A 14,538-nucleotide genomic window follows, 5' to 3' on the forward strand; every position below is an offset into this window, starting at 1 on the left:
TGTAATGGCAATTCTATAAATCTGGGTTTTTGGAAGTGATTTCAATGGAAGACCTGTCTCAAAAGAAATTAAGAAATAAAAGTCTGGAATAAATCTCTTAAAAAAAAAAAAGATCTACTCAGTCTTGCAGAGTTTCCATTAAAAAAAAAAAAATCATTAACTGAAAAAAAAACAAGAATGAATGCTATAGAGCTACGTGAAATAGGTTTATGATGTGTCAGGTGAAAAAACCAACACCACCACCAGCCAGGGTGTGTATACTAAAATTGCACTAAAAACAAAAAATGATCAAAGAATTCTCCAGGATATAAAAAATACAAGAATGAATTTCAGCTTGGCCTATTTCCAAATTATTGCAGATACTAAATAGGATACAAATTAACCTATTTAACTTGTATACCTTTATTATTTATGCTGCTAAGAAGAAAAAAAGTATTTTTTTGTCAACTGCCCTGTTTGCAGTGCACTTTCCATATTCTATACTGCTGAACCCTTGCAATACCTAGATATGGATTGTGATCAATAAGGAGATGGTGGGGGTGGTGGTGGTGAGGGCAGCACTCTGAAAGAGTAAGTCATTTGCCCAAGATGGGGCCACCAGCGAGTGGCAGGGCCTGTGGGTGTTGCCTCCCAGATGGACTGAGGCCCATCCATAATCAGTGACTCAGGCTTCATGACACTGGGAATCAGTTATTCCCACCTCTGGTCTCCGTGGTATGTTTCTTTTTAAAACAAACTCCCAGAACTCATCACACTGCAGTATTTTTTTTTCCCCATGTCTGTCTCTACCATTGAATTGTGAACTCCTTTGAAAACAGGAGCTGTTGCATCTTAGCAGAGTACCTGACACACAGTATACACTCTTATTTACTGAATTGTTCTGGTGGCACTACTGTTCTTAGACTAATGTGTATTTAATTGGGCGTCCCTTTCCTCATTAGTGATGACGGAGGCATCAAAATATTGTTGGTTGAACTTAAAAAGTTAATTGTAGGGTTTACACTTTGGTTAAAGTATGGCTGTTTTTGAAATTCTAATGAGCCCCTCAAGATTACAGTAGTCTTTGTTAAATAAGGCCCTGGGGTGTGAACAGACGTGTCAACATAATATGTAACAACTAATCGAATAATTTTGATAAAAATTACAGATTACACTTTTACTGACACCCATAGTTACCTCCTAGACATTGTAACAAAATATATATGACTGAAAAAAATAAACCAGTCTCTTTGATTTCCAATAAATGTACAAATATGCTTTCCCAAAAGTCAAGTTCTTTTAGTTAGATATTTATGGTTACATTTGACAGACAGAATATAATTGAGATTTACTGTATTTAATAAAGTTTTAGTTATAACTAGGAAAGGAAAACGTTCTGGGAAACACAAAATGGAATATGAAAAAGTAGAAAACAATTATACTGTGTTTCTGGAAAGAATTTTTCTCCTTTCTATCCTTAAATAGCTATCCCAAAACACAATTTATAAAAGGGAAAATACGAAGAATCATATTGTAAAGTTCATGTATTTTTACAAATCTAAGCAAGACTGGATTCTAGAGAGAATGGAATCCATTTTGCCACTATGACTTCATGTCTCAAGGGAAATTTATTATCATTTAAGAAATAATGAATACTTTCCCACCTCTACAAAGATTCATCAACATTAACATTTTTTAATAGCTCTGCTTAATTTCCACTGTATACTTAACTGATGCACTCTATTAACTGATACAACCTATTATAGATACTTAGATTATTTCCTTTTTCTTTTCTTCTGCAATATTTATCCTTACACATTTATCTTTGTATATTTTTCTATTGACTTTACTAGGCAAAACTCCAAAAAAAAAATCAAATTACTAACTCTCCTAGCAATGCATGAATCTTTTTTCTACACCTTCAACAACACTGGCTACTATCATTCTTCCTGGCTTTGACTAATAGAAAAAAAAAAAAAGCCTTTTGTTTTGTTAAATTAAAATTTTCCTTTCCTTAGGTTACTGTCCATTTGTATTTACTCTTTAGTAAATTGACTATTTGGGTCCTATGTTTATTTTTATAAATCAATTGGTTTAGTAATTGATTAAGTATTAATTTTAAAATATCCATCATATATTAAGGATATTAACCTTTGGTCTATTATATATTGTACATATTTTTCCCCAATCTGTCATTTACCTTTCAGTCTTATGTTGTTCTTTGTCATACAAAAGCTTTTGGTCTTTCATATTCAAATCTCTCATCTTTTCCTTTATGATTTTCATCTACGGTATATGTTATGCTTCCAAAATCTTTCTGGATTATTATTACCCCAAATTACATAGTTATTCACCCATATTTTCTTCTAGTTTTGTTTTTGGTTTTTCCAGTTTTATATCCAAATCTGAATTCTACTTCTTATCAGCTATGTAACCTTGGGCAAGATCTCCTTCACTAGTAAAACAGGAATAATAGTTGCTCTCTTACTGGGTTGCTGGCATGATTAAATAAGGCAGTACAGTAAAGCACATGCCATAGTGCATGGCCATTATAAGTCTAGAATATATTTTAGCTAATATCCATAATTAATACCATCTCTTAAATCTTTAATCAACTATAATTAATTTCGGTGCAGGAAAGGAGGAAATCATCTAATTATTTCTCCTTCAATAGTTCCTCTATCTTTGCAACAATTCTGTGAGGCAATCCAATTTTAAAGATAAGAGACACTTACTCTTAGAAAAAAAAATTAAAGGAATCATTTATTGCTATTTCTCTAGCACCTCTAGTGGTCCCACCTTTAAAATTCCACTGACCAAATGTAATGGTGGTATACTCACACGTGACAGAAAGAAGGGGGTGTGTGAATGTGTGTGTATGTGTTGGGGGGGGGGTCATGATGAGGAGAGGAAGAAGGAACAGTATCATTAATTATTATCTGGGTCAGAATACGCCAACCCATGTTGTCCAGTGGAGGAAAAATATTTACCTTTTATAACATTAAGATATCTCAGAAAGGTAGAGGGAAAAAAACAACTAAATAAATCATATCAATAAAACTGAATAAAAACACACTCTGTAGAGCTCCCCTTATTTTTTTATTCTGGTGCCTTTGTAGCTCTATGAATCCCTTGCTGGGGTTATACTTAATCAATTCTTTGGTTTGGTGACTTTCAGCCACCACTGGTAAAACAAACGATTATTTAAAAAAAGCGAAGACTGTCAACCAAAGCCTAAAAATGCCCTGTAGACCCTATACAGTCTTCTGTCCTCCTCAGCATAACCAGTTTTCCATGAAACATGAATAGTGGCTACACTTCACTCTGTGATGGAGAGAAAATATTAACCATCAAAGACCCTTATACAGTCTATTAAGGAGAGTCTGGTTTATCCAAAAGACTGAAGGTGTTGTTGTTTATTTGTTTCTTTTTACTTTGTTCCTTTTTATTATTTAAACAAAGCAGTCCCTTTTTTCAGCATAGAAAAAAAGCAATTTGTCAACTGCTTTTAGAAGCTTAGTTCACACATACACACACACAAAAAGAGCTATTTATGCCGGATAGTGGGAATCAGGGAATCCATAAAAGATGCACTATCCCTACCCTAAATGTTTCCCGACTCCAGTTCACACTCAAATGGAACGAAGTGCCACTTGTCTAGGGAAATATGTACCAGCCCAGAAGGGAAACAGAAGGGCAAGTTCAGAAGTCCTGAGGGAAGCAAGAGGATCTATGAGAATTTGTTTCTATCCCAGACAAACCACACAAAGGCACAACACAGTCCAACCCAGGAGCCTATGACTTTTCCGCAGGACCCCTGCCAGAGAGGAGGTGGCCACTCTACAGAAGTCAGCTCCACGTGCCTGGCACAGGGAATCCACAGGGCAAATCTGACCTCACTTGTTCATAACCATGACCAAGATGCCAATTTCCTCTGTGGGGTTTATGATTAGACTCCTATAGCTGTGTGGACAAGTCTTAAAACCCAGGCATGCCCAAAGCAACCACAACACAATGTCAGAACAGTAGAGAGGGTTCCTGTATGGAATTTCTGCAAGCAAAGTCACAGACCTGACCCACCCAACCCTGAGTCACACATAATACAGCTCTCTGAAAAGCTAACACCCTGAGTCTCCACACTTGTGCGTAACCTGTCCCTCCTGGGAACAGCAGCAATGGCCTCAAAGCTACCAGGCATGTGCATTGGGAGCTCAGTAACCAAGGTAATTCTCTCACTGCAGCAGGGCCCTGATAGCAAAGCACAGAAGAATAGAAACTAGGGATGGGAGGGAAAGTGCATATCAGGCATATGCTGACACCTGACTGCTTACGAGGAACAGGGTGAAACATCACAGTGGGCTATGCCCTAGGAAATGGGAGAACAAAATAAGAGGGCATAACCTTGTTTTATTCACGATCTGCATGAACCAAGGCAGTCTCACATAGATCATGGCTGACAAAAGCACTAAGTATGGAGATACAAGGCTGGACGTGACATGTGCACGGAATATTTCTAAGGTAGTGACGTGCCAGGATTTTAACACGATTTTATCATTTTAAACAGAATCCCCAGTTTTCCTTCTTTTCCCCAGCTCTTTTTTCGCTGGAGTTAAGAGTGAAAAAAAAAAAATGGTTAAGCTCAATATTTATGATCTGGAATTCCTGGCCTGCGCGTCTGTGAGGGTGTTTTTCCACTCCTAAGCAGGCTGACAGCCCCAGCGACTGTGATGAGTCTGGACTTGGCAGGTGGCCCAGCTCTAAATCCGAGCACCTGGACAGTGCAAGGCCAGTCAGGCACCTCACACATACCTGAAGGGGTGAGGAATGCCGAGCTTGGACGAGGTTTCAGGTAATCTCTCCCTCAAACAGTGCAATCCTCAGAAACTGTCACATGTGGTGACTTTAAACCTGGTTTAAGTTAAATGACCAAAAACTACAGAGCGTAGATAAAGGAACTAGGGCTTTAAAGGCCTGACTTGATGACAGGAGATTTAAGTTTTAATAAACTATAGAAGATTGCCATTAAGGGGCTTGGTAAAAGGACCCTGAGAACCTGGGCCTGCAGGGTAAAGGTAGACACGGGGCCATTTTCCGCAGTGGCATCTGGGAGCCATCAGCACTGCAGTCCTCAGGAGCCTTCCTTGCAGCACGGCCTGGGTGACTCGCCCAGATAGATGTTTCCACCCCCTGACAGCGCTGAGGCCAGTCATGAGCTGGCAGTGAACCTCAGCTCCTTTTTTTGTTGCCGTATACAGTGGCTGAGTCACAGAGGAGGGGTCAGGCGTCGGGGCCCCGGATGAAAGAGCTGTGAGGACTGTCTCACAGAGAATGCATTTTGGAGTGATTCAGCAGGGTACTTTCACATATAACAACTGCTGAAAAAGCAGCTGTTCTGCACCTCTACCTGCTCGACAGTGTTTGCCACTGTGTCCCTCCGACACAGAGGCAGATCTGACTCAATATCTCTTCTGGACTGTGGGGTGCACAAGATTGACAGCACTTGAGGGGAGGTGAGAACAAAGCCCAAACCAAACACAGTCATTCAGGACTCTGGAGAACTTCTGACAGGAGGGAGAATGCTAATAGTATTATTCCTGGCTAGGTTCCAAGCCAGAGTACTCCAATAACATGATTCCCTAGGCACAGCCCTCTTGTTGGGATGACAGAGAAGAGAGGAGAGCCTGGGATTGCAGTAGAATCCATAAAATCTTCACACATAACTGTCACTGACCCAAATCCACATTTACCACTGCTTTCAGCTCTCTTACAAGTAGCAGCGCCTCTCTGAACCTCAGTTTCCTCATCTGTAAAATGGGGGCAATATTAGTTTCTACTGATTTGGTGTTTTGACAATTAAATGACCTGCTGCAGGTAAAGGGATGAGCACAGTGCTGGGAAACTAGTGCTCAGAACTCCATTGTCTATTGTTGTTATTATTATCTACCCCTCTAAACACACCTAACTAAGTTAAGTGATGTCTCTGGGCGCCAAGATATACTCTAAGGAATAGATGCTGACAAAGAAAGGAAAGTGGAAGAAGGCAGGGTTGGGTGGGATTAAAAAATCTGGGAGTAGAGGTGAGAAGAAAGAGAAGCATACACACACACTCTTGTAAAAAATGTAACAGTATCAGCCTAGCTTACTTATCTCAGAGAAATTTTTCTTAACTGACCTTCACTTACCCGATTCTCTCAACTAACATTCTCTCTTCCATCTGTAAAATACACTGATGCATGCTTACTGCACACTAAATTACCCAACTGGTAGACAACTCTCTGGACTCCCACCAGCTGAGTTATGTTCTCACAAAGGGTCAGTTGTGTTTGCTCCTGAGCTGGTTTGTGCCAGTTACACTTCTCTGTAATTACATAATTAACAAATGCAAAAAGAGAGTTGCTGGTTCTAAGAAAACTAGTTTGGATGCTTAGGTGAGCCCCTAAAAGAACTGTCAGATTAGGTATGGGTAAGAATTTGTAAGACTGTAAAAGAGAAAGAAAAATCTAGAAGGATTCTGCAGTCAGTGTTTCATAAATGTCTTTTAAGATGGCATGCACCATTTATAGTGAATCTCTAACAAACTTTTCACATAGTCAACTACTACTGCTTCTCATAACCACAGGGAAAACTTCCACAGTTTTGATAAACTTAACAGCTAACAATTATGAGTATTTATTCTACACAAGACACTTGCTGAGGTCTTCATATACACTTGAATAGTAAAATAATGAATCAATACAATATGCTGTAACAAATATTTTGGAAGTCTGCTTAAAAAATTGGTTCTATTTTGGCTACTGTCAACTCTTAGAATGTAAATTTTGATGCAGAGTTGAACAATATGAAACAGAAATCATTTCTACCTCTGAGCCCATAAACTCTCCCATCATAGGAACAGAATCAAACATGGCTATTCTCCCCACGGCAACAGCCATAGCTAGGAGGCACTCAGCTGTCCCTTCATGGTACAAAGCAACGTTAGCAGAAAAAGAATCAGACGTAGAACATTTCTCATGAATTGCAGGGTATTACAATGCCTGAAAACACAGGTTTCAGCAAATCTGAGCAACATACCATATGGTGAGAACTGTCATATAATTTCTAAGTCAACAATTTAGAATCTCTCAGGTCAGGAAATGTTCTTGTCCATATAGATACCCAGATATGCCACCACTAGACTGATTTTTATTTTTGGTATGAAGATTTATAGAAAAACAGGTTTATGAAAAATATTCTCCTGCTAGTAAGAAAAGCAAAACCAAGGTTACTGGAAGTCATTGTTATTTAACCAACATGACACATTTTAGACAGCGATAAAAAATGTATTGATTTATTATCGAGAAGCCCTTAAATGAAATTAGTAGTGATTTAAACATTTAAAAAGGCCTATTATCTGTTATGATGCTCTCAAGTTTATCAGTATTCACTATAATAACATTATAATCCTAAATGTTGATCTATGTTTATGTGTATGTATATATGGGCTTGGGGAGAAGAAACGGATTTATGTAGAAATGCCATGCTTTGGGTGCCTAATTTTGCAGGTTACTTCTGTTTTTTCTTAGCCCTGGCACAACGGTTTTTGCTTAAAGATTCAGAATTATGCACAGACTCGCTAACCAAAAGGTGCTAATAAGAGATAATATATTTAAATTGTGAAATGTCTCAAAGCATGATTCAATGCAATTCAAATGGCTTAACAAACAAGCCTTTGATTTGACTCTGAAAAGTCCACTGCAACAGCTGTGTGGCCAGCATAAAATGTCTGATTCATGTTTAATCTGAGAGCTGGAAGAGATCTGAGATCATTGTAGGCTATATATCCTCCTTTCACAGATGAAGAAACAGACATCCCCAAAGTTTAGCAGTTTGTGGCAAAACCAGGTCTCATAAATACCAGCACACACAATGCATTTTCTCTCCAAAGGACTGATGCTACTATCCTTACTACTGCTACAACGTGACAGTGATAAAGATAATGATGAATATTTTTAAAATTTATTTATTTATTTATTTTTGGCTGCACTGGGTCTTCGTTGCTGCGCACGGGATTTCTCTAGTTGCGGTGAGCGGGGGCTACTCTTCGCTGCGGGGCGCGGGCTTCTCATTGCAGTGGCTTCTCTTGCTGCGGAGCACAGGCTCTAGAGTGCAGGCTCAGTAGCTGTGGCACGCGGGCTCAGTAGTTGTGGATCCTGGGCTCTAGAACGCAGGCTCAGTAGTTGTGGTGCACGGGCTTAGTTGCTCCGAGGCATGCGGGATCTTCCCAGACCAGGGCTCGAACCCATGTCCCCTGCATTGGCAGGCGGATTCTTAACCACTGCGCCACTAGGGAAGCCCCGACGATAAATATTAAGTGAGCATTTCCTGTGGTTTAAGTACTTTACATGAACAGGTCATTTAGTCCTCAAATCAACCCTATGAGATCAGAACTATTATCAGCCTTATTTAACCTAAGAGGAAACAGAACTCACCCGACCTTACATAGATAAAAGGTGGGGGAGGCAGGACTGGAACCCAGGCAGTTCGATTTAAAAGCCCACATGCTTCCACCACTCCACCCAACCCACTGCAGTGCCATTATACCTACTATAGAATTATGGGTTTCTAAATCAGTCCGAGAGTGGAAGCTCTTGCTTGCTATAGCTTTTAATGAATAGAGTAACATAAAACATAATTGAGAATTTAACATTTGACACACCCCATGAAACTGAGAGCCTCCCTTTGCTCTTTCAATCCATGCACTCATCTATCTCTCTCCCCTCTCCCTCCTCCTCTCTGCCCCCCAAGTTTTGAGAGCTGCCTCAAGAGCTCTGATTCAGTATCAATGATGCCATTATTCATGGAGTCTGACAAATAGGTCAGTTTCAGGAACTATGTGCTTCCCCTTCTCCGTTTCTTCTATGTCCCATCAGAGAATGAATGCTTCTATCTTAATGTTTCTATTCACAATTAAGAAGGAACTGCTTTTTTTTTAATTAAAGAGAAGGGAAATCAAACTATACTCCAATATAAAATAAAAATTAAATTTAAAAAAAGAGAAAGGAAATCATATTAGTATAGAAACCAATCAACTAATCTACTAGTAATATATTCACTAGGCAAATTATTTACAATGAGTGCAAAAAACCCTGAAAGAATAGCAAGCAAGAACTTTACTTTTTGCTGAGGTGGTCATAGAATTTGTACAATAATGGGGATACCTAAAGAATAAGAAACTGTCTCCTCACATTTTGTAAATAGACTCTGCTCCATCGACCAAGAGAATCCTATTTCAGGGCTAATACCAGGAACATGGTATTAGATGTGATCATGCAAGCTAAAATTTAGTAAAGTTTAAGCTATCAAAATGTTTAAAAATCATTTTTATCTTTTAAAATACTTCAGCACATACTATTTGTAATGAAGAGCTACAGAAATCTTGAGTTTCACATTTTAATTTTATCATTTATACTTAATAAAATTATCTCTAGTAAAAAAAAAGTTTGTCCTACATTCAGAGGTATGAGTGATACACTTGCAGAAAGCTAGAATGGTCTCTATGGGCAGTAATGGAGGATGTGATTGTAGAGATATGGAAAAGAAAGAGAAAAACAATCTTCCTAAAGCATTATTTTAACCTCATCACTCCAATAGCCCCTCCCCTATTTTTCACCATATCATCTACACTTCTTAGTCTAGCTTTTAAACTTTCCTATTATCTGGCCTCACTTAACACGTACAAGTAGGTCTCCCACTGATTCCCCCCCAAAATGCATCTTTTGCTCAGACCAGTGTTATACACCATGCTCACTCCCACTTCTGCATCCTCACTTACAGAAAAGCCAAACGAAGTATCATTTATGGGCACCTTCCATTGGTCAGCTCATTAAGTTACCTACTGAACCCTTATAACAACATATAAGACAGGTATTATCACTGCCATGTTTCCCATTTTACAGAAAAGAAATTGTAACTCAGAGAGATTAAATTGTCTAAGAGAACCAAAGCAAGCTTCCTGAGACTTAAACCCAGGGTGGAGTTCAGAGTCCGTGTGCTTTCCTTGACACCGTATTGCTTCCTCTCATCTGGATGCCCTCCATACTGCCCCGTGGCTAAATCTATGCTGAACTTCTATGTCCAGTTTCAGTCCCATCTCCTCTATGATGCCTTCCCAGGCAACTTCAGTCTTTCCATATTTCGTCTCTCCTTGGGTTTTCTATAGTACTCAAAACCTGTAAAATTTAGAGTTTAAATACTATCTCAAAATGTTTACTGTTGTTTGTCATGCATTCTTTTGCTTTCCAACTTAGGTTATAATTTCTCAAGGGCTTCCTAGGCTGCACACACAGTAGAAGTTTCATGAATACTTAAGGAACTATTCTGAGACTTTCTGGCTTCCTAGGTGAAATAAGAAGAAACACTGGGCTGGAGCATAGAAGGGGTGGTGGGGAGTCAGGGAGCAGAGGGTGGGGAAGGTAGACGGGGCTATAAAATAAAGGATCTTAAATGTCATCCAAAGAGTACAGATTTTTATCTATAAGTGATGAGGAGTCCTCTAAAGTATTTGACAATTGCATAAGAGTTCTAATTCAGGGAGCTATATCTGACTATATCCTGAATAATATCAACTGAACAGAGTGAGAGATTGGACTTTGTATAGCCATAGCATTTGTCCTCCTCTGTTTCTGTCACAGTATGAAGTGTTTTACTTTTGTTTACTTAAATCCAAAAGCACACAACCAGCACAAAATTATACTGTGCTAACAGTCAAGGCCGACTCTCCTAGGCTCTGCAGAATTTATTATATAGACTTCCAAAGGACTGAAAAAAAGACAAATTAATTACAACCAACAATAAGAACTATTTACTCACATTAATAAAGTGCATTGCTGAAGTTGCAGGAATGATGTTTGGAAAGAAAGGCTCATTTACCCAATGTGAGCAATGGAAGGAATTTTCCTAGTTCCAGCCATTAACTTTTGAAAAAATTATACATCAAATAATTTCTCAACAGATTTGCTTTACGTGGCAAGGAAAAAGCTATCAATAAACAAAATTTCCTACAAGCAAGTAACTTCTTTTATCCTCTAATCTTTTAAGATCTACATCCTCTCCATCATCCCCTCACTGTTTTTCTTTCTTCCTTCCTTCCTTTCTTTCTTCCTTCCTTTCTCTTTCTTTCAATCTTTCTTTCTTTCTCTCTCTTTCTTTCTTTCGTAAATGGGAAAGTCATTCAGCTGACATTCTTATAAGTAGAAATAAGGAGGAAACGCTCATTAAGACTATATATCTAAGAAAAAGGGGTCACAGTCAGAAGGGAAGGAACAAAGACTTCCTCCACAAAAACAAATGCTTCTCTCTTGAGATAAAGTAATTTTAACTCCCAGGAAAGGTGAAGATTCACCTGTGATCACAAATAATAGCAGTCATCTGTATTTAACAGAGTAGGGATAAAATGCCTCAAGGAAGGAACAATAGCAAAATGTGGGGCCTTGAGGCAATGTTTCCCCGAGGAATGTACAGTTTTAGTTCATATCACCACTGACTACTTTAGAACACTCAGGAGGCAAGGGGGCCCTGGAAACCAACAGCATCTGTGCTTTGCTTGCTTAAACGGAGCAGTGCCTTCCCTGAAAGTTAGAGGCAAGGAAAGGTACAGCACATTAAACCTCCTCTTCGTGTGAGAACCACAACAGCTTCCACTGACGGCTTGAGGTGGTCCCCCGTTATCTCTAATCCTTGGAACACCTCTGAGGACACTTCATACCCCCTTCAGGTAAAGAACCTGAAGCTTAATGAGTTTGGGAAAAAACCTGTCTGAGGCTTCTCAGCAAGTAAATGGCTGAACCAGATCCTAAAACCAAATCTTACTGACTTCAAAGCCCACGTGCCAGAATTGGAAAGAATGAGTGCAAATTTTATGGGAAAAACAGAACTCCAGAATAATTAAAGAAAATAGACATAATGGAAGAAGAGGCCAGAGGCCCAACCGTCAAATGCAGAGAGAGAGCCAACTTACCAGCATATCTTGTAGTGTTAGATTCATCCATGGACCAAAAGCAATAATCAAACGCAAATACCTGAATGAAAGAACAAAACATTAAACTTAAAAATTAATTAACTTCCATGAGTAAATCAGACTGAAAAAAAATTCACTGATGAAGATGAGGGTGCCTGCTACTGTCTTATTAAAAACAAAAAACAAAAAATGAAAAAACACCATAGGTTTGATGCTTTATTAACCCTGAAGTTTCTTTCAGACTAAATTGATGGTTATTTTCTTGTATTAGACTAAGGTGCATATAGAAATTGCTACTTATCCATAATTCAAACAAGGAGACATCTTAGCCAAAATTTTTTAAATGATACATTTAGTTAGAAAGAACAATGGCTTCTCTCCCAAGTCCAAGGTTCCAGCGTCTGCTGAAACTCTCCAGCCAGACCTTCCATGGCGTCACAAGAAACACTAAAGTGATCAACTTTCATTTAAACCAGTTCCTTCTAACTTTCCATGATGCTACCATTTCTAGCATAGCCAAAGCTTTGTCAAAACTCCCCACGTTCCCGGAAATCTTGGACACCCAGTCTTGGGCCAAGTATTGTTAATAAATCAATAATTCACTCTCGCATGCTTTAGTTTTCTGCATAGTTACTGAATGCCTACTATGTGCTAGGAATGGCTGATGCTGCCTCCATAAGGACACACATCTAATCACTGTTTTCCACGCATATGACCACCACTCACGTTCCAGCCATCATTAGCAAACGCGTCGGGCAACGTTCCCCAAAGTGCGCACCAAGGAACAGCAGTTTCATGAGACAGTCCATGAAATAAAGATTACATCAATCAGAAATGGTAGATATTTTACCCTGCTTAAGATTTTCTATGCAATCGTCAATATTAAAGTCTCTGAAAAGTCCTCCAGCAAATAAACCCATTTAGTTGTGTAACTTTTTTATTTCTCAGTTACTTTTGGTGAGGAGAGTAACACCTATGAACATGCCTTGAAACCAGTGTTTCTCGGCATACTCCTCAAGCAAACTGGCTCAGGTGACTCAGAAGTGACTTTCACAGGCTCCTTGTTACAGCCTTCCCCCACCTTGCAACTCTAATGGTAAATTACAATCCTAAAGGGACAGAGACCCTTTAATGCTTAATCATTGCCAAGGGATCGTAAGCACTGAGCAATCAGAACCCAAGCACTTTGACCTGGCACTTGAGACTGGCCATATGAGACCCTTCCAGCCTATGTCTCCCAACTTCCTTAAGCTTCAGCTGAACTTTCCGTACCTTGGAGTTGCTAAGTACAATTCCACCTCTGTCATTTTCTTTATTTCCACCCTTCAGAATGCTTCATACTCCTTAAAGCCCAGTTCAATATATTTTTCTTCCAGGAAGTATTCCTTGGTTAAACCCAAAGGGATTTGCTTTCTCTTCTCTGAACTCTCACAACACTGTTTAATCCTTTTTTTGTGTGACTCCTATCCCAATTATTTTATTTTTCACTTATCATGTATATGATGTGTGCATATGTTTTATCTCCCCTGGTAGACAAAGATCCTTAAAAGCAGGAACCATACCTAATTCATATTTGTATCCTGCACTGTCCATAGTAGTTGCTTTCTAATTATTTATTAAATGATTACTGTCATTGAGAACTTGCAAGAAAGAAGGTACTTTCCACATCATCAAAAGACTAAGTTATGGGCTTCCCTGGTGGCGCAGTGGTTGAGAATCTGCCTGTTAATGCAGGGGACACGGGTTCGAGCCCTGGTCTGGGAAGATCTCACATGCCGCGGAGCAACTAGGCCCGTGAGCCACAACTACTGAGCCTGCGTGTCTGGAGCCTGTGCTCCGCAACAAGAGAGGCCGCGATAGTAAGAAGAGGCCCGCTCACTGCGATGAAGAGTGGCCCCCGCTTGCCACAACTAGACAAAGCCCTCACACAGAAACGAAGACCCAACACAGCCAAAAAATAAATAAATTAAAAAAAAAAAAAAAAAAAAAAAAGACTAAGTTATGCTCTGAATAGTTTCAGCACTACATGCACTTTAATGCTTTTAAAACTGATTCAGGTACACACACAACTTACATCATCAACCTCAAATCCAAATTCAGTTTTGTTATTTATACAAACATTCACTCTGGTCTTATGACAACCAAGGTTAAAACGAACAGCTATGAAACAATAGTTTCAGCCAACAGAGTGTGAAATATTTACTGCAATCAAGGGCTCTTCCAAAGACTTGAGAGACCACACAGGCGTAATCCAGTTAATCTTCCTGCCTCAAGGCAGGACTGAACTTCAACACTTCTCCTGAGAGATGAAGATCTGTCTTGCTTTTAAACATTTCCAGAAAAGGAGATTCTACAACCTCCCTTTAATGGCATCTTATAACACTTAACTTTCAATCCCAGGACATTTTCCTTTCCTTTTGACCTAAATCAACTCTCCTTACTTTAAATGGCCAACAAAGGCTACTTTCCAATTTCTAGGTATGTTCATTGTTTCCCTCTAAAGTCTCAATGAATTCCTCTTAGTAGTTGCTACATACAGTGAAATAATAATTTATTTCCTGTAT

The 14,538-nt window shown here is 39.0% G+C and overlaps 1 protein-coding gene across 1 annotated transcript in view; it reads right to left on the bottom strand.

The window, feature by feature from the left end:
• KIF13A (kinesin family member 13A) overlaps positions 1 to 14,538 on the bottom strand; it is a 215,474-nt gene that overhangs the window by 85,314 nt on the left and 115,622 nt on the right. The window contains 1 exon segment of the mRNA XM_059938003.1: positions 11,975 to 12,035. Within this exon segment, the coding sequence (XP_059793986.1) occupies positions 11,975 to 12,035 (61 nt within the window).

This window comes from Balaenoptera ricei, chromosome 11 (assembly GCF_028023285.1).
Source record: "Balaenoptera ricei isolate mBalRic1 chromosome 11, mBalRic1.hap2, whole genome shotgun sequence".
Lineage (NCBI taxonomy): Eukaryota > Metazoa > Chordata > Mammalia > Artiodactyla > Balaenopteridae > Balaenoptera > Balaenoptera ricei.